General features: G+C 31.9%; 4 protein-coding genes across 9 annotated transcripts in view; all 4 read left to right on the top strand.

Annotated features, from left to right (window-relative positions):
* The first annotated feature begins 105 nt into the window (after nucleotides 1–105).
* Nucleotides 106–3,586, top strand: LOC145307709 (uncharacterized protein TC_0305-like). 3 transcript variants are annotated; one of them, XM_080150220.1, is made up of 8 exons: nucleotides 181–234; nucleotides 349–404; nucleotides 556–674; nucleotides 1,034–1,104; nucleotides 1,326–1,383; nucleotides 1,614–1,686; nucleotides 1,751–1,854; nucleotides 2,088–3,586. In XM_080150220.1, exons 2-8 carry the CDS (start codon nucleotides 364–366, stop codon nucleotides 2,291–2,293), a joined length of 672 nt encoding a protein of 223 aa, XP_080006346.1. In that variant the 5' UTR covers nucleotides 181–234; nucleotides 349–363; the 3' UTR covers nucleotides 2,294–3,586. The 3 variants fall into 3 exon arrangements, with proteins under 3 accessions (XP_080006347.1, XP_080006346.1, XP_080006348.1); XM_080150221.1 differs by lacking the exon at nucleotides 349–404 and having other exon boundaries at nucleotides 106–234; XM_080150222.1 differs by having other exon boundaries at nucleotides 1,751–2,228.
* Nucleotides 3,582–17,449, top strand: ari-1 (E3 ubiquitin-protein ligase ariadne-1). Of its 4 annotated transcripts, none has more exons than XM_080150213.1 (18): nucleotides 3,582–3,703; nucleotides 4,392–4,469; nucleotides 5,130–5,218; nucleotides 6,002–6,112; nucleotides 6,402–6,492; nucleotides 6,742–6,834; nucleotides 7,162–7,229; nucleotides 8,223–8,325; nucleotides 8,763–8,851; nucleotides 9,649–9,727; nucleotides 9,939–10,084; nucleotides 11,413–11,499; nucleotides 11,957–12,173; nucleotides 12,529–12,641; nucleotides 13,105–13,209; nucleotides 13,674–13,786; nucleotides 14,720–15,566; nucleotides 17,385–17,449. In XM_080150213.1, exons 1-15 carry the CDS (start codon nucleotides 3,620–3,622, stop codon nucleotides 13,196–13,198), a joined length of 1,542 nt encoding a protein of 513 aa, XP_080006339.1. In that variant the 5' UTR covers nucleotides 3,582–3,619; the 3' UTR covers nucleotides 13,199–13,209; nucleotides 13,674–13,786; nucleotides 14,720–15,566; nucleotides 17,385–17,449. The 4 variants fall into 4 exon arrangements, with proteins under 4 accessions (XP_080006339.1, XP_080006331.1, XP_080006321.1 ...); XM_080150205.1 differs by having other exon boundaries at nucleotides 17,371–17,449; XM_080150195.1 differs by having other exon boundaries at nucleotides 16,143–17,449.
* A 4,721-nt stretch (nucleotides 17,450–22,170) lies between these two features.
* LOC145307933 (chromobox protein homolog 3-like) lies at nucleotides 22,171–25,300 on the top strand. Its single transcript, XM_080150236.1, has 5 exons — nucleotides 22,171–23,162; nucleotides 23,560–23,653; nucleotides 23,890–23,940; nucleotides 24,351–24,508; nucleotides 24,708–25,300. The coding sequence occupies exons 1-5, from the start codon at nucleotides 23,013–23,015 to the stop codon at nucleotides 24,819–24,821; spliced, it is 567 nt and encodes a 188-aa protein (XP_080006362.1). The 5' UTR covers nucleotides 22,171–23,012; the 3' UTR covers nucleotides 24,822–25,300.
* Nucleotides 25,301–25,303: 3 nt separating this feature from the next.
* The window catches only part of LOC145307865 (DNA-dependent protein kinase catalytic subunit-like), a 72,119-nt gene continuing 69,532 nt past the window's right edge, over nucleotides 25,304–27,890 (top strand). Inside the window, exons 1-4 of the mRNA XM_080150232.1 lie at nucleotides 25,304–25,360; nucleotides 25,633–25,870; nucleotides 26,152–26,285; nucleotides 27,238–27,336. Of these exons, the coding sequence (XP_080006358.1) occupies nucleotides 25,340–25,360; nucleotides 25,633–25,870; nucleotides 26,152–26,285; nucleotides 27,238–27,336 (492 nt within the window). The 5' untranslated portion in view covers nucleotides 25,304–25,339. The remainder of the gene's footprint in view (nucleotides 25,361–25,632; nucleotides 25,871–26,151; nucleotides 26,286–27,237; nucleotides 27,337–27,890) is intronic.

Below are 27,890 nucleotides of genomic sequence, written 5' to 3'. Positions count from 1 at the left end.
ATGCTTAAACAAGTTTTTAAATTTTTTTAAGGAATATTAACAAATATGGATCGCCATCTTTTTTATTATTTATTTCAGAATATTAATCTTTGTCTACAATTTTAGTATACTTTTTACTCATATTTTTTGTCAAAGAAAGCTGCTATGTGAATATTTTTTGTTTGTTGTTTATTTGAACTTGCTTTTCTAAGGGTGACCACTCTAAAAGCTTCTGAGATCAATAGAATTAATGAGGTCGGTTAAATTTTTGACTTTTTTCTAAACTGAAAAATTTTAGTATAATACATTTTTTTATTTACATAGCGCATATTCTTAAATTAATATATTTTGTGGTGTCCATTTATTTAGTTTGATGTTTTTGTGATGCCCGGGGGAAGAGATTTGCCTTACCTAGATAAATTAGGGTCAGTCGAATGTTCAGATTTTATTATAGTTTATACTGAAAACGTTTTTGGCAACTTTGTAATAATACAATTTTTAATTTTTATATAGAATGTATAACATTACACAACACTCTTTAACTTGAATAGTATTAAAGTTTTTAATAACTGATAGGTTGCAAGGGGTTGACATGATAAGGCAGTTTGTGGAGAATGGTGGTACCTATATTGGATTTTGTGCTGGAGCCTATTTTGCCTGTAACAGGGTGGAATTCGAAATTGGGACCCCTTTAGGTCAGGCTTTTTTTCACATTGACTTAAAACAGGATATTTTTATCCTGTTACTTAGGTGTTTTATTTAATATGATGATTGTCCCGTTACTTTTTAAAATTACTAGCGGCTGCACACTTAGCATCTAGGGGCTCTGCATTCCAAGAGGTATAAGGGAGAAAAAAATACCTAAAACCATCCCCATTTATAAATCTAAAATCAAAAAACCATACCAAGACCCATGTGAAGGTTTCCTATAAATGAGAACTTTATCCGTTCAGTAGTTATAGAAATCATAAGCTAGAGATAAAAAACTTTACTATTTTTAATTTTATATTATAGGATATATTGTACTGTACATCCCTAAGGAATATATTTATAGAGGTATGTGGATCTAGGCCACTTGATTTGTTCCATGGAACAGGATATGGAACTCTTTATCCTGATGTACAGGTTACCTATGTTTGTCATGTCCTATTAAGTTTTATTTTACAACAAAAAACTAAAATGTATTAGAAAATGAAATGAGAACTAGAGATCTAAAGCTAAACCATTTTACTGTACCTACTGAATATCATGGCTATAATTCTAACACGAGGGGGGAAGACAGGCATTTATCATTGCATATAACTAGAATAATAAACAAAATAATAAAGAACTTAAATTATATTTAGTTTGTTTATAATTCTGAAGCTGGATCGCATGCTAGTCTGGTTAGACCATGTAATTCAGGCAAGACTTTAATTATGTTTTAAGTAAATTAAATAAGAAATCTAAATGACCGTAACCTTTTCAAATTTTTCACAATTTAAAGGTATTTTATGTCAAAAATATTATAGATATAAAAAATAATTTACTTCGGGATGAAAGGCAATGATTATTGATTATATCTAGAATGCCAAACTCAAATATTTGAATTTAAAGTACTTAAACATGACAAATTTTTAAAATCCTTTCTTTAGGATTGAAAAATAAGGAAGTAAACCTGTCCATTTATGTTTACTATAATGGTGGCTGCTCTTTTAAACCAACAAGGCAAGACAAAATTTAATTTTATATTTTAATTTTACAATTTGTTTTAAAGAAAGGATTTTTTTAGTTCAAGTGTAAAGTATGAAACTTTAGCCGTATATGATGATGTTTCTGGAAAACCTCCTGCTATGATTTCTTTGAACCATGGCAAGGGAAAAGTTCTTTTGTCAGGTACAAGAAATGCATCTTTTGGATGAAATATTATAAATTAACAAGATTAATTCAAATCTTGATACTTTTACAATAAATCAAACTTTTAATTACTTAGTATTTTGATTTACTAATCATAACATTGTCTTGATTTCAAACACCATTTTTCATGCATCTTAAAAATAATTCTCGTGCGTGTTTCATAAAATATATTTAGCCTTTTTGATTGTGTTTTAACAAAATTGAAAATTAAGGTGTTCACCCTGAAATAGATTATGAATCCTTGAAATTAGCCCGAGCTCCTGCTCAAGTGGTCACCAAGCTCGAATCTACTCAGGAATATACATTATACATTAATTACGTTTTTTACAATAAAAACTATATAAACCCTTTACCCCTTAAAGATAAAATATCTTGCCTTTTTAGTTGTATTGAATGTATAAGTTGTTTTAAAAGTTAAAATTCTATTTTTATTCTTCCAATGCCAATAAACAAAACTAATGCATATATGACTTTAGGCTGCTAAACATAGTTTCTTCCAAGCTATTTTGAAGACTGTAACAAAAGCAAAAGCTTAGAATGTTTTATGAATGATTCATATATGATTAATAAAGAAGAAATTTTGGGTTGAGTCCCTTTCGTGACAACGCCTCTTAAGGTACGTTTCGTTGTATTTTCACAGTAGATTTTCTCCTATTCTAGCCCATGCGGGGGACGATATCTATGCGGAGCCAATTGCCTAACCATTCGGGGCAATAATCTAACCTAAAATAACCTACCAAAAGCAACTGTGAAAATACGAAGAAACGCCCCTTTAGAGGCGGGCCACGAAAGGGATTTTATCCGAAATTTTTGTATGATAACTTAAACTGTAATAATGTACCCTCTACGCTTAATTTAAATACCAAATGTTAAATCAATACAGCAATAAGATTTCTGTGATTAGAGATATTACAAAGAATAGAGCGAGAAAAAAAACAAGTCAAAGTTTCTTTGTATTTTATTTCAAAAAGTTGTAGGTACTTTGAGTATTCTTTGATTTATCTTATTCACTGATTGTTCTGTACTTTTATATACTTATGTAAAGAAAAAATAATGCATTTAAAGTAAACAGTGATTTGTCATAATTATATATTTTTATTAAAATTGTTTGCGATTTCAAAAATCGAATAGAAATATCTAGTAGGTACTCATGTAAAATATTTATATTTGCATTTAGTATTTTTTTATGTTTAAATGTACTTAAAATATGGATAGGTATAATTTAATTGCACTTTTTCAATTTACAAGTGACTAAATATTTAAGATATATCTTATTCTTTTTATTTACAACAAAAACATTAAAGTTGTTACAAAAAAAATGTTTAAGAATACGTTATAAGATAGTTTCATTAATATACAAAGCCAACTGTAAAATACTTTTTTGAAACTATTTTCCAGTAGGTATATCGTTGAAACCGATTAATATCCGCAGGATTAAAACTAGTTTTTAGCCATACTGAAAAATCATGTATAGCATCGTATTACAGACATTTCCCACGAATATTAAAATAAAATTCATAAAATTAATACCAGTATTTTTTTCCCGGACCTTTGGTCCACCTGGGCTAACATAATTGGTTTTAATCGTATAATCATTTATATAAATATCCGTGGAAAGCTGTCTCTAATACGATGCGATAAATAACTTAACTACTATGCATTACCCTGAATATGAAAGACAATGGCAACCAACTATTTTTAATATTTCAGACTCCTAGCTAGGGACAGATTAACACATATAAAAATGGAATCTGATGATGATTATGGTTTATACGAGGCAACAGATTCGGGAAATGTTTCACCAGAAGAGGACGATTCTGATGAAATGGTAAGTTTTTTTTTTAAATGCGTAGTATTTTATCCATAGTGGTATATTTACACAAATACTACATTAAAAAATCTCAGTGTGTGTATTTTATCGTTCACTATGGATGGTTATTTGGGACACTTAAAATCACACTTAAGACTCAATTAAAACTGAATTAATTTTTGGAAATTTGCTTAGTTACTATTTTTCTAAAATGTCAACCATTGAGTCACACTTAAAATGTTTGTATTCTGTTCCAATCAACTGCAATACCTATATTTAGGTATTTTTTCTTTAAATGGTGAATAACAGAAAAAAATTTAAAAATGTACTGACGAAAAAATCTTCCAATTTTAAAATAAAAATCTGTGAAAATTTATTTAGTTTATATTGAGTTGGAAATACATACGATGGTAAGTAACCTGTGAATTAAAGCCATTTCAATTCTTATTTTTGGCAAATCATATTTTTTCTACTTAACGGTATATTTTACCCTTTTTAGTGCCTTTATCATAGGTATTAGATTACCAACTTATTATAGAAGATAAATCATCAAATTTCATTACCAGATATAAGATAAAGTAGATCTAGGTGGTCAAATGCCCTATAAATGTAGTTTAAACCATTGAACATGCAGTTCACTAAATTGAAATGCATTTCGTGCAACTACCCCTTTAATAAAATCCTAACTTATAAAGATGTTTTTTAGGAGGATGATATGGACATAGGACTGGGTGAAGAACCTGGACACTCAGAAGATAAAGCGGATGAAGAATATTATTTTGAGGTAATTCATCCTTATAATAAAGTAACAAGATCTTTAATTGTGTTGCTGTGTGTACCGAAAAACGATATGGTTCTCCTTTAATTTTCAATGGAGCTTCTCAAAGGTCCTGGAAAGGTTTAAATCAATTTATTAACAATATTACAAAATTAAAAATAACTAACTCCATCTAGCACCATCTAACAACTGATCTTAACATAGATTGAAAAGAAAACATTTTACGTGCCCCTAGAAGCTTCTATGGAACGTATCCGCTAGAAAGTATATATTAGATCAGCAAGGAAGTGGGACATAGGACATTGAACTGTAAATTATACTTTAATCCATAGTTTTATAAACTCATTCTTTTCGTCATTTCTTTTTTTGGGGTTGGTTCAAATAAACAATGTCTAAGTTTTTCCACCAATAATTTTAATCTATATAGAAAAAGGTTTAATGTCATATATCATCATTCGGGTGTCTCCTCAGGGAGGGTTGCTTGATTACATTATGACGAATTGCGACAGCATTTGTAATTCTGTCTGTCTCTGGGGGTGGCCAGGGGAGGGGGGGGGGGGGGTCGGGATTATTTTAGCTCGGATTTTGCCAACCAGAGCGTAGTGCGCTAACCTCTATTCTATGGCACATCATATTCCTGTTTTGTTATATGAATAAATTTTGTAGGTGCTAAGTACAGATGAGATAGTAAACCACATGGTAGAAAGTATAAGAGAAGTTAACAATGTCATTGAGATTCCAATTACCACTGTCAGGTAAATAATACTTAATATCATATGTTACCTACGCTTCTTCACCGTTTTTTTGTAATTTGTCTTTAGACGGTAATTTGTAATATGTTGATGTTCAGTGAATTCTTTTAATATGAATCTTTAAATGTCTGTGTGAGAGTATTTCTTCGACTTTATGCATGTGTTTATTTTTTGGTAGAGATGGCAATCCGGAATCCGCCCAAGTTTTGGCCAATTTTGGAATCCCAATCCGGAATCCGTTTTTAATAGCGGATTCCGGATTCTTATTTGGTAGGCTAAAATTAGCGTCTTGAGTTTTTTCTTTCAACTCCTCTTTGAAGGCAAAGCTTCTCATCATTATATATAAAATCTTTTAAAATCAGGTTCGATTCTCGGAAGTGAATTATTGAGAACACCAAGAACATTGATTTTTAGGACATATGTAGCACTTAATTTTTTTAATGTTTAAAAAAATTCTTTTAAAATATTGCTAGAATCCGGAATCCGCCAAAAATAAGAATCCGGAATCGGCAGGAATCCGCCACTTTTTTGACGGATTCTTTAAGAATCCGAATCCGGCCCAAAAATTCGACGGATTGCCATCACTATTTTTTGGTTTAAACACTTTTTTACAAAAATTTCAGTAAAGTATGCTTCTTAACTTTAAAGAAATAACTCATAAAAGAAAAATCAAGTGTAGATTCGACTTCCCCTTCCTCTTTCTTCCCTCAAGAGCCCCACAGGGGTTCTACTGCTTGTATATTTAAATGAAAAAAAAACAAAGACTAACACTTTAAAATTGTGCAGGATCTTGTTAAACCATTTTAAATGGGACAAAGAGAAACTGATGGACCAGTATTACTCAGAAACAGAACAGGAGAAAATGTTCCAGGACGCTCATGTCATCTCGCCTTACAGGTAAGATATTTATTTAAAGTATTTATAATACTATACTATACTAAAATAATAAAATGTACCGAATACTTAGAATCCACATTAATCCTTTCTTCCTTTAACGACTAGAGCATACCGTGAATGCATACCATGCTCTAAAGTGGTGATATTAATTGCAGCAGTATTGGGGTATAATAGATTTTTTCTCTCGGTATATTTGATTTAACTGAAGAAATATCTCTTTTGACCGAAGGTTAATTTAACTTTTGAGCTTAACTAGGTAGGAAAGTCGTAATGTATTAAAATGTTTAAGAAAACCACCAGTGACATCTAAAGTGAAGAGAACCATACCACCCAACCAAGTTTTGGAATGTGAAATTTGCTGCCTTTCTCTATCTAAACAGGTAAGTAATTGTTTTTTTTTGTGTGTATTTTTTTTTCTCAATTTGAAAAGATATGTAAAGATTACACGAATCAAATATCATATTTGTGAATCGTTTGTTTATACATGAATATTTTAATTTAAACAAAATGTCTAATTAAGAAAATGAAAATAACAAAAAAAATTAGGTTCTTACCTACTGTTGTAATTTGCGTGTCTTTAAAGAGAATTTCAATTTCTCACAATTTCAAATTAATAAATAAATATTTAGATGATGACTGGTCTGGAGTGTGGTCACCTGTACTGCAAGCAGTGCTGGACAGACTACCTTACAACAAAAATCATGGACGAGGGGGCTAGTCAGGAATGCAGTTTACAAACATTTTCATTTTGTGCCTTCAGTATTTATTTTGTATTGTATTAAAACTTTATTTGCACCTTCGAACGAAGTAAGTGGTTTATATAGTTTAGCTTAGATTCCTACAAATACGTCCAAGGGTTGAGGGGGGTGGGGGGTTGAAGGGTTAATATTCAATTAAAATATATTAGTACTTGGATACCTACAAAATAGATATGTGAATGGTAATTATCATTTGTACAAAAACTAAATTGGCAACGTATTTCACCTATTGCTTATTGATTTGAATTTTGCTTACTGCGAGAATAAAATGTTTGAAAAACTGTGTCTCAGATGATTGAGTGCCCGGGAAACTGTAACATCATTGTAGACGACCAAACTGTGATGAATCTGACTCAGGAATATTAGTAGTTTATTTGAAAAATGGCATAAAACCATTTCAAGGCGTAAAATTGAAAATAAAATAGCAAAAAGCCATCCTGTATTATACAAATCTTCTCTAAAATGGAGAACTCTGTTGTAGAAAGATCTTAACGGACATACAAAAAAACTTGCTACTTTATATGAAAGGATTGTAACCCTTAGTCAAATGCCCTCTCCAAAATAGTAGGAATCTTTCCTCATCTAAGATAAAGTTTATTAATGCGCCGAGGGAAAGTTGAGCACTAATATTTCACTTGATTTGTAGTAGCCAATAATTTGAATAATTTAAATTTTTCCCTTGATATACCTAATAACTTTTTACTGTGCCCTAAAATCAAATAATTTTTTTTTTTCTCAATAAATATTAAATATGATAAAAAAAAAATATATGATATTTTCATCATGCTAAGCTGATTATATCTTCTAAGAAGTTTACATGCATGAAAACAGATCTTTTCTTTAATTCTTTGTTTTATTACCTAATCAAAAATAAAATTAGAAATAATTTAACCTAGCTCGGATACAATATTTGGACATATATCCTAAGCGGGCGGATGAAAGATGTAGGGGGGGGGGGGGGGGCAACACCCTTTTAAACTTGAAATTGGGAAGGTTCCCATTGTTTACCCTGAGTCTCATCAGCATGTAAGAACAAATATATTTAACATATACTTTCTTTACTTTTACTCCTATTTCTTTTTTAAAATACTAGCGGCGGCGCCCCTAGAAGCCTCGCTCTAGGGGCACTAAGGGTAAGAGAAAAAGTTTTAAAAATGGGGTTGGATGCATTTTTTTATTGGGATTATGGAGGACCGAGGTGCTTTACTCCAAAATAGTCAAAAAAAACTTCCCTAGACCTATAAGAAGGTTTACTGAAAAGGAGAAACATACCTGTTTATTAGTTAGCGGGATCCTTTACTACAGACAAAAAAAGCTTGGATTCTCAGTATTACTAATATTATGTAACAGGACCGAGTAAAGCTCAAGTATCAGCATCTGATTACAAATAGTTTTGTTCAGTGTAACAGGCTTCTCAAGTGGTGCCCATCTCCAGATTGTAACAATGCTATCAAGGTATTTGAAATTTTATTTGCTTAACAAGTATAACATCACCCACAAGTACCAAAGCTCATGAATTATTAATATTTAATATGAAAAAAAGGTCTTTACAGACCGACCGAATTACCGAGTGATTTCTATTGAAGAAACTTATTCATAAGCTTAATATTTCCATTTTCCAGTGATCATTTATAGAAGATGAGAAAAACTTTTTCTACTACTACTATTAATCTTGCCATTGTTCAGCAGGAATAATTTTACGCCTTTGCCTGTGTAAGGGTTTAGGCTAAAATATCTATGATTCTGGCAGGCAACCAGCAAATGCCTTACAACTCGAACTAAAGTCACTTATTAATTGGGATAATTTCAACTGAGAGAGTCAAAAACGGTTTATTTCATATTTTGAAGTCATATAGTATAGATAATTTAAGTGTAACCTTTTTAAATTGCAGGTACAGACTGTTGAGCCTAAACCAGTCAAGTGCAGATGTGGACACCAGTTCTGTTTCAGCTGTGCTGAAAACTGGCATGATCCTGTCAGGTATACAGTTGTCTACATTCATTTAAATATCTTAAAACTGATAAAAACTTATAGACTTATAATAAAAGAGCATTGATGAGTGATATGAAGATTATATTATATTATTAACAAATTTTTTTTTACACCACTTGATTTTTACATACCTCGTACGGGCGGGATTGCAGTACCGGACCTTATCGACTTGATGTACTGTCCAGGTCCTGGTCCAGCAATCCAGGAGAACTAAGGATGACTAACGCACCCTTCTCTGTCCAAACACCCAAGGATATTAGGCTAAGTAACATCCATCAGACAACCAACTCTCTGTGATGCACGACCTTTGTCTGAGAAGTCCCAACTGTGCATGGTAACGAGTTGCGCCTGTTTTGGGCCAAGGCATTCCACCTACTCTAACTATTTATGTCGCGCATCTGACATAGCAGCAGTAGGAACCATTTTTAACGTCTTTAGTTATGACGCGGTGTCGGCCCGAGATTCGAACCTATCACCTTCCCGACGACGAGCGGATGCGCTACGTGTTGAGCCACGGTCGCGGGTTTGATTTTTACATAAGCTTGTATACTAGAGAAATCTTTCTTACAAGGAGACTTATTGATTTATAGATCCCATAATAAACTTCGGGATTTAGAAACATTCTTTAAATCTTATATGAACTTAATTCCTGTTTATAAGAAGCTATAAACGAATTTTTTCTTTCTATGATATTTCTAGATGTACCCTTTGATCTTATTTTATTGTTCTTTTTTTAAAAAAAATTACCCCCTTGTTTAGTTATTAATTTTGGTTTTTTCTACCAGGTGTACATTTATAAAGAAGTGGATAAAGAAGTGTGATGATGATAGTGAAACATCAAACTGGATATCTGCCAATACTAAGGTAAAAGTTTCCTAACTAATTTTACTGGATTAAATTTTTTTTTAGATCGGCGACGACTAGGGTAACTATGTCCGCCAATTTGTCGTTGAAAGAGTTACATAAAATACTCATAACTTATAGTATTAAAACAACTATACACGATCCTCTAGTAGGTAAAGGATATCCATAAATATATATTGTATATAAACAATGATTTACGTAATTTCTGTAGGAATGTCCAACGTGTAATGCGACCATAGAGAAGGATGGTGGATGTAACCATGTGATCTGTAAGAATGCCAGCTGTAAGGCAGAATTCTGCTGGGTGTGTCTGGGCCCCTGGGAACCACATGGATCCTCCTGGTATAACTGTAACAGGTACAGAGTAGTTTTACCTAGAGATGGCAATCCGCGAAATTTTGGGTCGGAATAGGATTCTTACAAAAATCCGCCAAGAAATCGGATTAATCTGCGGATTGCGGATTCCTGTGTTTTTTTGCGGATTGTGAATTCTAGCAATATTTTAAAAGGTATTCTTATAAATAAAAAAAATGTATTTTTGATTGCGGATTCAGAATGTCATCATTAGTTTTATCATTTTATTTTACTATATTTAGTTCTTACATGATATAGTATTTGGATCAAGTCAAGCTGAGTATGCCAATAGCCTGTTTTGGCACACGCTACTTGACTTGGGGGAATATTGGCATACTCTACTTGACTAGGGGGAATATTGGCACACTCTGCTTTACTTGGCGTAATATTGGCATACTCTGCTTTACTTGTCAAGATATGCTTTACCTAAAATTTTGAAATAATTTATGTATATATAATAGCGGCTCCACCCCCGCCCCACCCCACTCGATGTCTCTAGGGGCATTTGAGGGAAGGAGAGAGCTGAAAATCTCCTTTACATTTAATTTTTAAAAAGAAAAACTATTGTAACAGAATCATGGTACTTTAAAGGACCAATAAGAGGCTTCATTGAAAGAAGAACCATAACAGTTAATGAGATCTTTTATTTTAAAATTTTAATGGTTTTAGGCTAATTTTCGTAACTTTCTACTACTTGGAATAGAGAGCTCCTAGATGCTAGGGACGCAACTGCTAGTTTATATATTTTACGTACATAAAGTAGTAAATTTGTAGGTTGAAATATTATAATATAAATCGGAAAATATGTTAAATTCATTTTTTTAAATTTTTTTTGTCATGCTGCTTTGTTGTATAAACTATTGGCATACTATGCTTTACTTGATGAAATATTGGCATACTATGTTTTACTTGGGGGATTATTGGCATACTTTACTTGACTAGGGGGAATATTGGCACGCTCTGTTTTACTTGTTGCCATTGGCACACTCAGCTTGACCTGATCCTAGTATTTTAAAGCTCTTGGTTGGTTTTTCAAATATGTTCGAAGGATTTCCCATGAGACAGCATATAAAGTCATAATTTGCATAAAAATGGAGTTTTAGCTGACCCTAGCTATCAAAAAGTGCCTTTTCCTACTTAATGTCTACTTAGATCCCAACAGTAAAAACTAAAAAAAATATGATATGAATAGTTTTTATAAAAAATGATTTATTAAAACCTAGACTGTCAAAGGTCATTCCTATGTCTTTATATATGTACACTGTACAGTTTAGAAACAGTAACTTGAATATTTGTTTACTACCTACCATTAAGATATTTATTTTATTTAGATTTAATGAGAAGGAGGCCCAGGCTAATAGAGACAACCAAGAGAAAAGCAGAGCTGCCCTGCAGAGATATCTTTTCTATTGCAACAGGTAACATTTAGGGATATTGGCCGATAAATTGATGTACATCCCCAATGATGATACACAAAATTATCTCTCTGTAGATTACAATTAGTGGTTTAAACGTTTGGAAACTAAATAAAATGAACAAACCAATCAAAACTCAATAAAAGTCCCAAATGTTTTTAAGTCAATGAATAACAAATTTTTATTATAAGACTAGTTTGGGGACTAGTGTAATAAACAGCCCAATGTCCCCTTACTCCCTGGGTAACATTACACCTTTACCTGCTTAATATTTTCTATCTATGTATTAAAGTATTTGGATGTTTGTTCGTGGATCCAGTAAGAACTCAGTTATTTGTTAATGAAAAGGTTTATCAATTTTTGGGAGGCTTTGTATAAATCCTTGGTAGGTTTTAGTCTATATTTAGGAGGGCCCTACTATTAAAAACAGTCCCACAGGACTCACGTAATTTTTGTCCAGATACATGAACCACTTGCAGTCCTTGAAGTTTGAGAGCAAGCTGTACGCCATGGTGAAGGACAAGATGGAGGAGATGCAGCAGCACAACATGTCCTGGATTGAGGTCCAGTTCCTGAAGAAGTCCTTGGATATTCTTTGTGAGTGCAGGAGGACACTCATGTACACTTATGTGTTTGCATACTATCTCAGGAAAAATCATCAGCAGGAAATCTTTGAGGTATAGGTTTTTATTGATTGATTGATTTAATAGCCAAGCCATGGCTTACTTGGGATTTAATTTTAACTGCTTGCATAAACCACACATTCATTTTACGCTATCTAACAACAACTCTTTGTTTCAAAACTTTTATTCACGATAATGTTACTCAATTAGATGAAATCGGAAGAAAATAAACGTTTATCATCAGAGATCTATCAAAGTAGTATGATGTGTGTAAGGCCTAGTTTGGTGTTAGTCTTTGCATATAAAATTTGGCAATTATTAATCCGACATTTAATATTTTCAAATAAAGGCATTTGAAACAATAAATAAAATCAACCCTGTATAGTTTGACACAATATTTATTGTGTAGGACAACCAAAGGGACTTGGAGAACGCCACAGAACAGCTGTCTGAATATCTGGAGAGAGATATCTCAGCTGAAAACCTGTCAGATATTAAACAGAAAGTTCAGGATAAATACAGGTTATTTTATTTACTTAACTAATTAAAAATTAAGTCTGAAGAATTAGTAAACGTTTATTATTCAGTATTTGCTCAGGCCTAGCTATTGTAACAAAGAATTATACAAAAAAAAATCACGAAACCTTTGGAAGTTAGCTGGGGGTATATCTTGTTTTTTCATATAACTGAAGAGGTTTTGGTAAGAAGGGGAGGAAAAGGGAGAGGGGGTTGTGGGGAAATTTTCCTTTAGAATTGTTGGTCAGAATAGCATTCCCTTTTCCCTGGTATTTGCTATCCTTAAGAGGTTAGAAGTGGCAATGGAAAAAACGAACATAAAATTAAACAAGTATAATCACTCTTTAAAGGAGGGCGTGAGTGACACTTTTTGAAACCAAAACTTAGTCAAGGGGACCCAACTAAAAAAGAGTTAGAGCACTGGAACTGAAGTTTCTGAGAACAATTTTAATATGTATTTTTCTGTTAGGTACTGTGACAGCAGGAGGAAGGTTTTGTTGAACCACGTGTACGAGGGATATGAGAAGGAATGGTGGGATTACACAGAGGCACCTACAAACTAGTCACATTCATGGTAAGTAATTTTGATGACATGAAAGAAAACATCATAGAGAGAAAGTGGACAATGGGCTGTTTATTACAATATTTTCCAAAGTTTTATAATAACGTTTTCATATTCGTTGGCTTTGGGGACTTCCTATGAAATTTTGATTGGTTGGTTTATTAAGCTGAGTGTACAAACGTTTAAACCACTAATACTAATCTACAGTAGGGTTAATTTTGTGTATTAACTTGGGATATTTTACAATACATCAATTGATCGGTCATTGTCTCATCCCTTTAGATCCCTGCAACATCCTAAAGAAGTCTGTTAACAATCTGCATTCTATCTTTTCCTTAAATTGAAAATATGCAAGACCCTTCATAGAAATGAATTTACATCCTGAGATGATAGGCTTATAACATTTTACCAGTTTTGCAAATAAGCATTTAAGATTAAAGTATAATTAAAAGCTGATATATTTTTTTTTTTTTTAGGTGGGTGTTTGTATTGTTCTACCACTCCTCAACTTTCTTCCCAACTTCACCTCTGCTGCTCTGTCGGGCGCTTGCTAAATTCGAGAATATTCAGTAATACATACACAACAAAAGGGATAGTTTCACGAAGTGCATTTAAAAAAAAATAGTGAACTGTAAGTTTTTTCTATTTTAAATAACGTAGTAGTGCAAAATATAAAGTTATTGATTAAAATTAAAAGATTTGACCAGGGATTTTCCTTAAAAAATGAGTTTTTCATTTTTATTTTCAACTTCGTTGCATGTTATATATGGCAAAAACTTTTTTGTCATAAATACAACTTTAGATAGCATTTACTAGTTAATAGAACTTCAAACTTTTTATACAACAAAATACACATAACAACAAAGAATGACCAATAAAATATTTAGTATAGTACTTAGAGTAGTGATCTTTTTATATGTCTTAGTAGAATATATTAGGCATTGGATAGATATGATTGCGATAAAGAATTTTAACATTGACCTGACCGAACTTTTTTTATTTGACAATATCTCAAAAAGTTAGTGATTTGCAACATAAATTACACGAGATATATATATATATATGTTGTATGGTTAGTTGGTATTTCCGCGTGAGATTATGTGTATATTGTAAGTAAACAGGATGGTTTTCTTTATTTTTTTTTAAAAAGAATCTATAGAAAACCTGTCCTATTATGAACCGGACATTATTTTTTATGTTTTTTAAGTAACTTGTCCCAAGGGGAACCTCTGTTCAATTTTTTTATAACTCTTGTGAAATATGTGGAAAAAGATTCTCTGATATTGGTGTTTTGGCTATACATATTTGGAAAAAAATAGACCATTCTCATGTAATTTATGTGGCAAATCACTTAAACTTTTTTTAGATATTGTCAAATAAAAAAAGTTTGGTCTGGTCAATGTTAAAAATTCTTTAACATATAATCATATCTATCCAATGCCTAATATATTCTACTAAGACATATAAAAGTTCACTACTCTAAGTACCTTAACTCTTTAAATACACTTCGTAGAACTATCCCTTTAATAACCATAAACATTACTTGGATGCTGAGTTAAAACAGGCATTTATCATCAACATTTTCAAGTTTTATTGATTAAATCAAGATGAATAAAGTAAATACTAGGTCAGAATAAGTCCAGTCAGCAATATTAAAGAAACATCGTATCGTAACCAGCTTGGATCATCTTATCAAAACCATTACCATCTACCACAAGTGATTAGATATAAATAACATGTTGTAGCCAAATAGTAAATTTTGTTAATCCGTGTACTTAAATTTTTATGCTGATTATTAGGTCCTCTAAATTTTAAAAAATTTGGAATTCAAAACAAAAAAAAATAAAGATGAGACTGACTAAGTTATATTTTGTATGTAATACTGAATAATCTATCTCATTTTTTAAGGTTCATACAAAGTTGTCAGAACGCCTTAATGTTTAAATGAGTTTACATAATTCAATAATTCAAAAATGTATTTAATGCTTTTCTGAATTAACTTTTTTACTTTTTCGCTGTTGTCTAAGTAAAATAAGCTTTTTAAAAGCTTTTTCAAATTTTCCAGGGAATAGAATACCTACTAAAATAATGAAAATTGTCTCTTTTTTAAAAGGTTTAAAAGATATTAATGTTAAATTGGGTATTTTTTCCCTGAGTTTTTTCATTCTTTGTAATTCAATTTCTGACTTGTATAATCTAGTTATATGATGAAATTTAATAAATTAGTAAAATGTTCTATATTATGGTTTATTTCAAATCTTGAATTAGATTTATTTTATGTAAAATGTGAAAATGATTTAAAATATTCAGTATATGTTGTGTAGATATATATTTTGTTTGTTTAGCACTTTTGCCCTCCACTCCACAATGTTATTACCCTATTCAATAAAGGGGACTATGCACGAACGAGATCAAGATTCTAAGCACCTTCCTGCAGTGATTCTAAATGTTTTTTGGTGAATATGCTAAGGTAATGTTTAATATCGTTGTATCGAATAAAAAAAATATGTTTCACCATGAAGATTACTTTGAAATGTTGAGCATTTTTGGACGAAATATCATCAAATGTTTTGTTGAGTTCAAACTAATGTGACAAAAAAAGTTAACTTTTTCGATGATAAATGTTATTTAAGAAAAAAAATGGTACCTTGTAATATTGTAAACAGTTTTATTAGTGTACTTCCGTAATTTACAGCATTTTATTATGATTGGCATGTTATTTTTTTTTTTTTTTTTCAATGAAGCCTTTGATGATAATTCGTCAAAAATGCTTAACATTTCAAAGTTTTCTTTATGAAAACCATGGTGAACGTATTTTTTTAAATCGATATAACAATATTGAACTATGTATATTCACAAAAAAACACATATAAAATCACTGCTGGAAGGTGCTTAGAATCACTTGCTCTCGTTCATGCATAGTCCCCTTAAAATACTTATGAAAGTTGACAAAAATTGTTGTATTTTGTGTAATATAGTTTATTTGGTCAACTTGTTGGATATTTTTAGTAGCGAAGCTAATCTATCAATTCACTTCCCCAATCATATCCTGCCCTTTACTTACCCTTTACTATTCCTTGTCTTCTACTTGTACTTCTCTTCCTTTTACTTATCCCACCTTCCCCTTCACTTTCATTTAATTAGCCTCTCCTTAGTCTTACCCTTCACTTCCCTGTACTATAAGCCCCTCCTTCCCCTTTACTATTCTTTTATTTTTAATTATCTTCCCAGTTTCTTCTACATCATTTATTGTAATCATACTAATTTAAACACAGCTTACACAATATTTGGTGGTATGTTTTGCTTATATTTAAAAACAGCTTCGCAATCCTTCATGTAAAAACCAAAAAATAAAAAAAAAACTTGTTTTGCCCTTTTTAACTAATCTTCAAATATTTTTTAAAAATATTTATACGTTACAACAACTAGCACAATACTTTTATTATTACAAATTTGACCCCCCCTATCAATTTTGTATTGCAAAAATAAGAATAATTTATAGTAAAAACTGATGGATTGAAAATTATAATTTAATCGTAAAAGATTGTAATAAAATAGTATTACAAAAACATAAATATTACACCCTTTAAAGACTTTGGTTAAAAAATAAAGTAAATTTTATAGTTCCAACAAAAATCTGTTATAGGATTCATCTTTCTTTTACAAGTAGATTTTTTATTGTAAGGCTTATTTATTTTGATACAAAATTCAAGGAATTCAAGAGTCTGATTACCTTTAGAAACAATTAAATACAAAGCAGATTTTATAGTTATTATAAGAAATATTAATTTATAGTATCGTATTATAGACAGCTTTTCGCAGACAGTAAAATTTTAAAAATTTAATGAAAAAAATGCTTTAATCCGATACAATGCATGATTATTCAGTATTGATTAGAACCGGTTATGACATAGCAGATATTAACCGGTTTCGAAGTCATACTTGAAAACTTAAAACGAAATTACAATTTGAGCTAATTTTACTGTTTGTGTAGATTAGATTTCATTATATTTTCTAATAACTTTAAAATCTTGCTTAAGTATTCCATTTTCAAGTGAGAGTACGTTTTAAAAGTAAACAGTTTTTTTACTGAGAGTTTACGGAAACCAACGAAAACTTCTCAACTTAAAAATCTATTTTCTTTTAGAAAACAAACTCTTAAAAAATTTCAAGGCAAAAGTGTTAAGATGAAAGTGATATGTATACTTGTCGAATATCCTTAAAATTTAAAGAATATATAGAAATAAATCAATATTGTTCTTTCTCTTTCCTAGTATAGGCTAATTGTAAAGCCTTTTTATTGTTAGATGTAATCGAAGGCACTCAGTAGTATGAGATTCAATAGTCAAAATTTACTTATTTACTTCTGCAGCTCGGGGCTAAAATAACTGGTTTTAATCTTATGATTGTACATTTTTATATCCGCGGAAATCGGATTATAATACGATGAAAGAAATAACTAATATGAAACCCGCAGAATAGGGTGAATGCGTTAAGACACAGCTTATACCAGTAACGAAATTAATTCGGGAAAAAATCACGAAACCTATACGTGATATTTAGCTGTCGTTGGGAGCAACATATATTGTAAAATTGACGACCTCTCCATTTGCCCCCCAAATATTATTTTAGATTTATTTCACTTGTTGGTTTTACCTTAATATCAAGCTCTGGTTAAGTCATATTTTCTTCTTATCTTATGGTAAGATATGCCCGGCCCCCTTTACACACTTGTACTAGAATGTAGGCGTTTTTGTAACTTTCCGTAGCAAGTTGGGGGTTAGGGGCGAATTAGCTAGTAGTGACAATGAAAACAAGGATGACAACATACATAAGTAGCGAAGCTCAAAAATTAAAGATGAAAATCTGGAAAAAATTAACTAATGAGCAGTGTCATAGAAAATAAACATTAAACTAAAATAAATCACGAATCCTTTTAAAATCTATCAAATCTAGAAATTGATCTAGCATTCCAACCAAAAAACAATTTTGAACTAAATAATCCTTGAAAACTTCATTCGTCTATCTTGAGTAGAAGTCGAGAAAAACATGATAACTTAAAATCTATGAATCGAACTAGCACCCCAACAAATAGGCAAATCTCATTGAAACTTAAGAGAAGTATCCAAAAATTTCACTGAATAGGAGTCGAGAAAATAATAAAAACTTTAAATCCGAAAGACGGACGGACAGAAATCAAGCTACTTTGTATTATAGGATTAGCAAAAGGTTAGAAATTTTGGACTGAAAGGGAGCAAAAAATAGAAATAGTACCTTTATTGAGCAAAATTTTCAATTCATTTCCATAATAAGCCAGCTATAAATTGTGGAATTTCTTGGATTTGAGCTTTTGCATGGTAAATTTCGTCACCTGTAATATTTTATGAGATGTGTTATCAGAGAACTTCGTCTGCTAGAAATTACTTTTAAATTATTTACAGATAATGATGAACCCTGAGGAGATTGATGCCCAAGCAGTGGCGTGCGAACCGAAGGGGGCGTTTGGGGCAATCGCCCCCCCCTAGCGACCAAAACGCCCCCCCTGCCCCCCCCTAGCGACCGCCCCCCCTGCCCCCCCCTAAATGTTGAAAAATGCCCCGTTTTGCCCCCCCCTGGTAAACAAAAATGCCCCTTTTTGCCCCCTACCCTACAAAAAGCAAAACTCTCCCACATTTACTATTCATTTAACCTTAATAGGAAGTATCTTTTTTTGTATAATATAAACTTTTTACCAAAGAAATTTTGTACATCCCCAATGATGATACACAAAATTACCCCTTATATAGATTACAATTAGTGGATGAAACGTATGGAAACTCAACTTAATTAACCAACCAATCAATATTCCATTTAAGTCCCAAAAGATGTTGAGCTAACGAATAAGAAAATGTTTATATGAAATATTGGGGACTAGTGTAATAAAAAGCCCAAAACACCTTCCCTCCTCCCTGCATATTTGAAGAAAAAAATTTGCGCTTTGCGCCCTTCCAATTGTTTTCTGCTTTTTATCACATTGTATAAAAACATTTGTAAAAATCAAATATTTAATCAAAAAGTTATTTAAATAAAAATGAAACAGCGTTGATATTTATCTAAGCCTTTTTTTCAACATTGTATGTCTGTCTAAATTAATAACTATATATGATGTCATATGATGTTCATGATAAGTTTATCATTTTTTTGTGTACATACCCTTACAAAAAGACATGTTTTTTTTATGGCAATTTTCATTAAAGAGCCTTAAAACTAACTACACTCTATATTCGTAACTTGTTAAAATACGTCACTCTTGTTGTAGTTAATTGATTTTAGTTCAAAGAGGAAATAAATATTTTTCGGTGCGCTTTGCACACTGCCCTAATAAATCCTTGAAAACACCACTTCATGAAAAATTGACATATTGTTAAATTGCCATTTGAAGAGGGTAGGATATGTTGATATAACTTTTTATCTTCTCTTTAATAACTATGGCTGTCAGTTTGTAATGCTAATGGGGAAATGTAATTTTCTTAACTGCAATTAAAGATAGAAGGCTAAAACTTAATGTTAACACTCCCAACATTATGGAGTATAATTAAATATTAGAACTTTCTGGAGGTCGGACTGCTTTTTAGGACGTTTTTGGCAATTTTGTATCTTTCACAATTCCCCCACTGTTTGGTCCAATTCACAAAATTTTTGTAGCTAAGGGTATCAAAATCAAATTTCGGGTATAGTCCCTTTCGTGACATTGCCTCTTAATTTCTTCATATTTTCACAGTAGCTTTTCCCCTATTTATAGCCCCTGTGGGGTCAATTGCCTAACCCTGCGGGAAAATCACCTAACCTAACTTAACCTATAATAAACTATTAAAAGCTACTATGCAAATACGACGAAATGCCTCTTAAGAGGCGTTGCCACAAAAGAGGCTATACCCCAAAGTTTTCCATATTTCTAAGAGATTTTCATATCTGTAGATGAAAGGACAAGTATTTTTTTTTTATTTTTTACAAAGTTCTTTATATCTTTGGATTTTATAGCACAATAAATTTTTTTGTGGATTATAATATCAAAAAAATTAAATCTCTCGTTGTTCCGAGCATCTAGTATGTAATTTACTTTGACTGTCATCACACAACATACAAGAAAAAGGATTTGTGACTTTTTCTACCTAAAATATATATTTATTTAAACTAATGCTCTTTAAATCTTCTTGTCTATATTCTTATTAATGATTTTTTGTGCTTTGCTACTTATAGATGTTGTCATCCTTGTTGTCATACAATAAAGAAATATTTAAAATCAGTTCTACATATTAGGTTTATTTTTGGTAAATTATTTCCAAAATGAGTGTTTTTATCTCCCCCCCCCCAATTTTTTTTAATGGGGTTATTCATCCTTCCTGCTGAGATTTTATAACATCCCCTTCCTCCCATAAAAAATGTTTTGTGGTGGGGGGGGGGGGGGGGTGGAAGGTTAAATTATCTTCTGTACTTTTTTTTCGAAGATGCTTTCTAGCTCCCTTCCCTTCGGTCATTGCAGGGTGGGGAGAAGGGATGGGGGAGAAGAGAGGGGGGGAAAATATGGGGGATATAAATGGGAAATAGGGATGGGGAAGAAGGGATAAGGACTAGAAGGCCCATAATCAAATAATCCCACCCCTTAAAACGCCCTTATTTAAAATTAGTATATATAATCAAAATGCCCCCCCCTAAAGCAAAGTGCCCCCCCGGGGCACTTTGATTTAGGGGGGGGCAAAATTTTACAAAATCCTCAAAATGCCCCCCCCTAGACAATGTGCTTCGCACGCCACTGTGCCCAAGGTACAGGAGGAGTTTAGCACTGGACCACTGAGATCGAGTTCTGACAGATTCCGTGAAGAACAACACACAAGTTTTGATCAACTGTAGAAACAACAAGAAGCTTCTGGGCAGAGTTAAGGCATTCGAAGGCACTGCAATGTGGTTTTTGAGCAGGTCAAAGAGATTTGGACTGAAATCCCTAAGGCTGGCAAAGGCCCCAAAAGAAGGGAAAGCAAGTAAACAAGGACAGATTCATTGCCAAGATGTTTCTACGTGGAGACTCAGTCATTCTAGTAATCCCCTGGCCGCTGCTGGGCCAGTAATATCATGATTCCTCCCAATTCCAATTTCCAAGCGTCATGTTACCTCATCTCAACTGCATATTTGCGGTCTAAAGAATGTCATGGAACTTGTAGAATAATGATCTTTTATTTTTTTCTTATTTTTGTTTGTAGATGAGTTGATTTTTATAAAGAACCTTTCAACATTGACCTTTCCATTTTCTAAAGTTTGGATATAAAGGTTACTACATTTACGAATAAATATTTGTATTTTGTATGGATTACTTTCATCAATAATTTATCAGTTCTGTAAATAAACTTTCAATTGAATACTTCACAATTATAATCTATGTTAACAAATAAATCTTGCTTATAAAAAAGACTTTCTAGGTTAATAAATCTTCTCTTATACCTACAATGAATTCGCAGGGACCTATGGGATAAGACATTGGCCGATAAATTAGTGTACATCCCCAATGATAATACACAAAATTACCCATTCTGTAGATTACAATTGGTTGTTGAATCGTTTTGACACTCAAATTTATGAACCAACCAATCAAAAGTCTACAAAAATGTTAAGCCAGCAAATAAGAAAACGTTATTATAAAACTTTGGGGACTGTTGTATTAAACAGCTCAATGTCCCCTCTGATGAATTCGACTATTATTAGCAATAAAGTCCCTTTAATCCTTATGCGGCTTTCCAATGATATTCAGCGGCATTGTGCACTAATTCGCGCTATCTTGGCAGATGTGCCGCATTATATTAAGTTTTTTAATTACATAAAATTTTAATTAATTATAGATTAAAATAAAACAATGTTGTTAATCAATGTCGTTTTCATAGGACTAGTAAAATATAAATATTTGTTAAATTTTATTTAAAATTTATCTGGCACATCTGTGCTTCAGGGGTTGCTTCACTAATCATTTCAATAATAAATAAATAAAAATTATTTAAATGAAGTTAAATCTATTTTCTTGTTTCTGAACGTTTCTTATATGATATTATCTTTAATTTTGAATGTTTCATATTATTAAGAGGTTTTAACGTTTTTTCCTTCATTAATTCTTAAAAAGATTTTATTTTGATGAAATTAATTTGTTTTATTGCATTGCGCAACAAAATATCTATTCTTTTTTTTGGACATATAGTTTTAATTTTACTATATCAAAATTTTTAAGTGCCTGCTCGTCATTTGTTTGTTAAACAGTAGTCTCATAAAAGTTTTATTTCGGCGCACACGATTTATGTGTAATTTTTTTGGCGTTACAAATAAACTTAAAAGGATGCAATGGTATACCAAAACATGAAAACAAAAGATTATAATAATTTTATAAAAATTATTTTTTTTTTCATGAAACTAGTATTTTTTCCAATATAGGCTGTTTGTTCAACAATTCGAAAAGAAGTAAATATTTTATTATATATCACTTATTCTTTTAGTGAGAAGGCTAAGACCATAATATCACAAAAACTACTCTGTGTCGATCAAGTTCTCATATAAGAGCAAAATAATGTCTTAAGGGGATATATTGATGATAAACTCGGTAAACTTGTCTATTCTATAATACGCTTAGCACTCTAAAGATAGACCCACATTCTATTGCATGATCTAAAATAAAAGTAGATAAAGATTATAAACTCCAATCCTCTGGACTATTTTTCTTCATTTTAGGGGAACTTCTTGTGGTTCCCTAGTGGTTGTTATCTATTGTGGGATGGGATGGGTTAACCCTGCTTAGAGCAATGTCCCCAAGAAAGCTTCCCTCCGGTTTACTAATAAGTGTTTCACTTTTATGTCCCAAACGTCGTTTTCAACATTTCAGACCAGATAAAATGAGCGACGAAGAATACGAAGTTGAGACCATCCTGGAGAAGAGAGTTAGGAAGGGAAAGGTAACGTTAAGATAATTTTTAGTCATTTCATGATATTTAATTTACAATACTTGTAAAAAGAAGTTTTTGTCTAGGTACGTTATTCTTATGGTAATTTGAGTCAGTTTTGGTGAATTCTGATATCCTTAAGTTAAATGTGTAGCTATTCGCTGATAACTTTAGTTTAAGATCGTTATGTTAGAGTTAATAGGCTATTCAAAGCTTCAGTTTAAATAGTAAGAACTCCTTACCTAGTTCATGTATTACAAAAATTAACGTAATAGTAAGGTGTATTGGGATTAATCATTAAAATATATTTATTTAGTAATGCTCTGTATAAACTAGTGTCAAAATGTCTTCTTCCTCTAAGACCAGAAATTAACGGCCAAATTTTAAAAAAAAATTATTCTTTGTTCAGACGGAATACTTGGTAAAATGGAAGGGATGGGATAATGAATCTGACAACACCTGGGAGCCAGAGGCACATCTGGATTGTCCAGAAATCATTTCAGGTTAATTAAACTCTTTATAAATATTCAAAGTTATGTTTTTCGATAACTTTATAAGCCTCTATCCATCTATCAGATAACTACCAGGATACAATCACACATTGTTATTAACATAAACTAAATTAGCTAAGCCGTAAAATGCACATGAAACTCAGAGCACAAGCGATTGCACTATAAATTGATGATTTTACGTGATCTTACTGTTTAAAAATATAGAATGATAATAATGATTTTTACAGCGTTTAACAAGAAGAATGAGGGAGCAAAAGATTCGGGGGCTGAAAAACCAGGTAATAACATTTAATATCTGAGTAAACCGATACTTTTATGAACATTAGTGGCTGTGCTCCTAGCATCTAGGAGCTTTGTGTTCAAAAGAGTAAGGAAAGTAAGAAAATATCCTAAAGCCAAACTTAGATATAAGAATTAAAAAGCGTATAATCATCCAGTGGCCCATAAGATGCTTCTATAAAATCGAGAACTCAATCGGTTGTGTATTTATAGAAATCTTAAGCTACTGACAAAGAAACCCATAACACTTTATGTAATAGAATACCTAAGAAGAAACTTCTTTTAAAATTTAATTTCATAATATTTTAAACTTAAAAAGATTGAAAAAAGGGAAGGATAGTAAGATTTCTGCTATTTGTTAATTTCAACTAAAGTATTTGTGTTTGTATCCAATATCAAAATGTTTTAGCTGAAAAACGCAAGTCTACCACCGAAGGGACTGACTCTTCCAAGAAGAAGGCCAAAGTTGAATCTCGCCCCAAGGGTTTCTCTCGAGGACTTCAGCCTGAAAAGATTATTGGAGCAACCAACGACCCTGGAGAATTATATTTTCTCATCAAGTGGAAGGTAAAAATTAAATAAAAATAAACTAAGGATAGCAATAACATGAAGAGCGAAGCTTAACAAATCAAAAACAGTGCAAACTAATATTATCTTTCATAAATTAACTTTAAATAACATCATGCTTACAAACTAAAATTTATTAATGCAGAGACAATGTTCATCTGATTATGTACGTACGTATTTAACCTATTTAACTATTTAGGGGTCTGATGAAGCTGATCTTGTTCCCGCAAAGGAGGCCAATGTTCGAATCCCGCAAGTGGTCATCAAATTCTATGAGGAGCGTCTCAACTGGTATGAAGATGATGGAAAATAAATTAAACAATACACTGCACTAGTGTTGAAAAAAGACTATCCACTAAAAACACACAGCTCAAAAGCAGAAATATATTTTGATTAGTTATATCTAATCCTTGTCAACCTTCCAAAATTAACCATATTTCATATATAAGAGCAAATACATAACTTCAAAAAGTATAGCTTATTTTTAAGTAAAAAATAAAAAAATGGTGAAAAAGTTCTTGAAAATTACAAAGAAAAAGTTACATCTTTAATAATGAATATGGTTATCCCTTCTATAGTCTTTTCTGTACAAATGTTTGCTTGTAACTGAGAAAATTTACTGCTGATTTTTGTGAAGGGCTGAGGTTAAAAGATGCAGAGTTGTGTTGTGTAAAATATAACCTTTTTTATAAATATTGCAAAACAGAAATAAAATGAATGTTTTGAAAAGATTTGACTTAATACAATTGGAGTATACGAAAAAAATATTTGTATGTGCATTTACTTTTCAGATGCAATTTAAAATGTTGTGTTAGGAACAGGGTAGCTGGAATGGACGGCTTAATGGAACAGGTAGAACAAGATGTGGGTCGGATTCTTACAAAAACGCGCCCCAAATAAAAACAGATTAATCTGTGGATTGCGGATTCTTGTTTTTTTTTATGCAGATTGCGGTTTTTTTTTGTAAATAAAAAATTCTAGACCCTACAGCGTCCATTTTCTAACCTAACCTAAAATAAACATAGAAATCTACTGTGCATAAAATACATAAAAATTTGGATGCTGCCCGCAATTTTTTGCCTAAATAAATAAACTGATATCTCTTTAAAAAAAATTATTTTAAGGCTGGGGAGTTAAGAGGAGGACTTCAGTCCTTGCTTGTGGCCTCGCATGACTCTGTTCTCCTAAAGAACACCAATAACTGTGCTAAAGAGCTTGGCAATGATCTTGTGGTCAGATCGTTGGTCGCCCTGGAAAACTTCCCATTTGATATTTTTGTGGGACAAAGTGGTATAGCAGGAGATCTAAAGAAGTATACTGATATTATTTTGGATACCCCCACACTTTCTGTTCAGTATTCAGGTAGGGAAAATTGTTGAATAGATAACAAACCTACCATTCAAATCCTTTTAAATTGCATATTTATCACATAAAGACGATTTTCAAGTCTTGGTATTTTAAAAACTACCTACGTGGTAAATAATTTTAATTCTTTCAAATATATGCCATATAAATGTAGTTTAACCCATTAACAAGGAAAAGATATGCGGTTCACTAAATTAAGTTCAAATGCATTTGGTGCAACTACCCCTTTATGAGAATGCTCAGATTATTTTATAATGCTTACTACCTATTTTGTTTAGAAACTACCAATTTATTGACTAAAGAGCTGAGTTCTGAAGTTGCCGATTTGCAGCTAAATATTATCCGGATATTGAGGCATATTCTCAACCAGTATTCTCACCAAATTAGAGATATTAATTTGGTTCACTTGCAGGTATTTTTTAGAAAGATGTTTTTAAAAGCGAAGCTTTTCTATAATTAGGGTCGGCCCGTACGTCTGTCCATACGTCCGTCACAAACGGATAGCTTTTTTAGTTAATTTAGGAATGTTGGAATTGTCCTATCGATTTCAAACTTTGCATGGTGATTCCTTTAGTAGTTGGGTACGATTTAGAAAGCATAGCAACTCTATAATCATTACAAGAATGTCCGTACTTCCATTTTAAACATGTTGATTTTTTTTACTTTTTCAACAACAAATTTTTTTGTGATCATATCTAATCATCCGATTGATCTGATTTTTGGTATGTTTATTCCTGGGACAACAAAGTATAATGTTTCAAACAAGCAGCTCTATAATCAAGTCCTAAAAATGTAAGTATGTCCATAAACATTATCCTGTATCAAGCAGTTTTTCAACAAATTTACACTTACAATTTTGCTTCAACTCTTATACATTTATATTCCGATTATTCAGTTCTGACACTATGTAAGTGTTAACGTCCGTTTGTCCTATAGTTTCAGTGCTTCGCTTTTATGGATGTTGTCATCCTTGTTCTACAATATAGACACTTTCAGCACTGTTGTAAGATTTAGCATTACGAAAAAAAAGTTTATTCAATATTTTGGTACTTTCCCACAAAGTGCCTATCGAGCACCAAAACCCCAACCATATTTTAAAAATTAATCAGAAAATTTCCAGTCCATATCTAATCTCTGTTGGGCTACCCAGTACCCAATCTAGTCTGACTTAAAGTAAAAAACACAAAAAAAACTCCACCATCCCCTCCACAAATGAAAATAAAGGGAGGGGGGGAGGGGTTAGTTATTCGGTACTCAATGTATATGGCACTTAAAGAAAAAAGCCAAGCCAATATTATGTTTTATTGATCTTCATTCAGCTGAAATTATTTTTAAAACCTGTTATGTAACGCTTGCTTTATTAGGTTCTGGTAGATACAATATATTTCAAGACGCCAACTACTAAACTGAAGGTAGAAGCTTTGAAATTGATGGAAAATGCTCTGCCCAGCTTTAAAAATCAGGTATCATCAAATACCTATACTTTAGCAATTGGTTGAAAAGGGGGGGGGGGGGCGAAAGTGACACTTTTTGAAACCAAAACTAAAAGTCAAAGGAACTCAACTAAAAAAAGAGTTACAGGTCTGACATTTTGCATGGCAGTTGCTTTATATGGGTACAATATGGAACTGTGAAAAAACGGCGGCGCAACCGCCGAAAACCGCCGAGAAAAGGCAAAAAAAAAATTCGGCGGGAAACGGCGGTTTTCGGCGGTTGCGCCGCCGTTTCTTCACAGTTCCATATTGTACCCCTATAAAGCAGCTGCCATGCAAAATCTCAGACCTGTAACTCTTTTTTTTAGTTGAGTTCCTTTGTTGACTTTTAGTTTTGGTTACAAAAAGTGTCACTTTCGCCCCTCCCCCCCCCCCCCCTTTGTGTAACTAAGATCGTCGAAACGTCTGGACCAAATACATATCATTCTATGTTAAATTAGATTAACATTCTGTATATATTTTTTTTACTATTTCTAGATGACTTTAAAAGTTATGGGAGGTTAGGAGAATTGCCTAATAGTAAT

This window comes from Acartia tonsa, chromosome 2, assembly GCF_053477335.1.
Source record: "Acartia tonsa isolate MP-2025a chromosome 2, ASM5347733v1, whole genome shotgun sequence".
NCBI classification, from domain to species: Eukaryota; Metazoa; Arthropoda; class Copepoda; order Calanoida; family Acartiidae; genus Acartia; species Acartia tonsa.
The sequence above is the reverse complement of the archived record's forward strand: the minus strand, read 5'-3'. Positions and strand labels throughout refer to the sequence as shown.

What these genes read in the sequence shown, in the direction of transcription:
- ari-1 (XM_080150213.1), top strand. Translation starts at nt 3,620, where the DNA reads ATGGAATCTGATGATGATTATGGTTTATACGAGGCAACAGATTCGGGA. An exon ending in ATTGTAACAATGCTATCAAG is followed by an intron (nt 8,326 to 8,762) that starts GTATTTGAAATT and finishes TTTAAATTGCAG; the next exon opens with GTACAGACTGTTGAGCCTAA. An exon ending in TCCTGGTATAACTGTAACAG is followed by an intron (nt 10,085 to 11,412) that starts GTACAGAGTAGT and finishes TATTTTATTTAG; the next exon opens with ATTTAATGAGAAGGAGGCCC.
- LOC145307709 (XM_080150220.1), top strand. Translation starts at nt 364, where the DNA reads ATGCCCGGGGGAAGAGATTTGCCTTACCTAGATAAATTAGG. An exon ending in CCTTACCTAGATAAATTAGG is followed by an intron (nt 405 to 555) that starts GTCAGTCGAATG and finishes AATAACTGATAG; the next exon opens with GTTGCAAGGGGTTGACATGA. An exon ending in GGTTAGACCATGTAATTCAG is followed by an intron (nt 1,384 to 1,613) that starts GCAAGACTTTAA and finishes TCCTTTCTTTAG; the next exon opens with GATTGAAAAATAAGGAAGTA.
- LOC145307933 (XM_080150236.1), top strand. Translation starts at nt 23,013, where the DNA reads ATGTCCCCAAGAAAGCTTCCCTCCGGTTTACTAATAAGTGTTTCACTT. An exon ending in TTCGGGGGCTGAAAAACCAG is followed by an intron (nt 23,941 to 24,350) that starts GTAATAACATTT and finishes AAAATGTTTTAG; the next exon opens with CTGAAAAACGCAAGTCTACC. An exon ending in ATTTTCTCATCAAGTGGAAG is followed by an intron (nt 24,509 to 24,707) that starts GTAAAAATTAAA and finishes TTAACTATTTAG; the next exon opens with GGGTCTGATGAAGCTGATCT.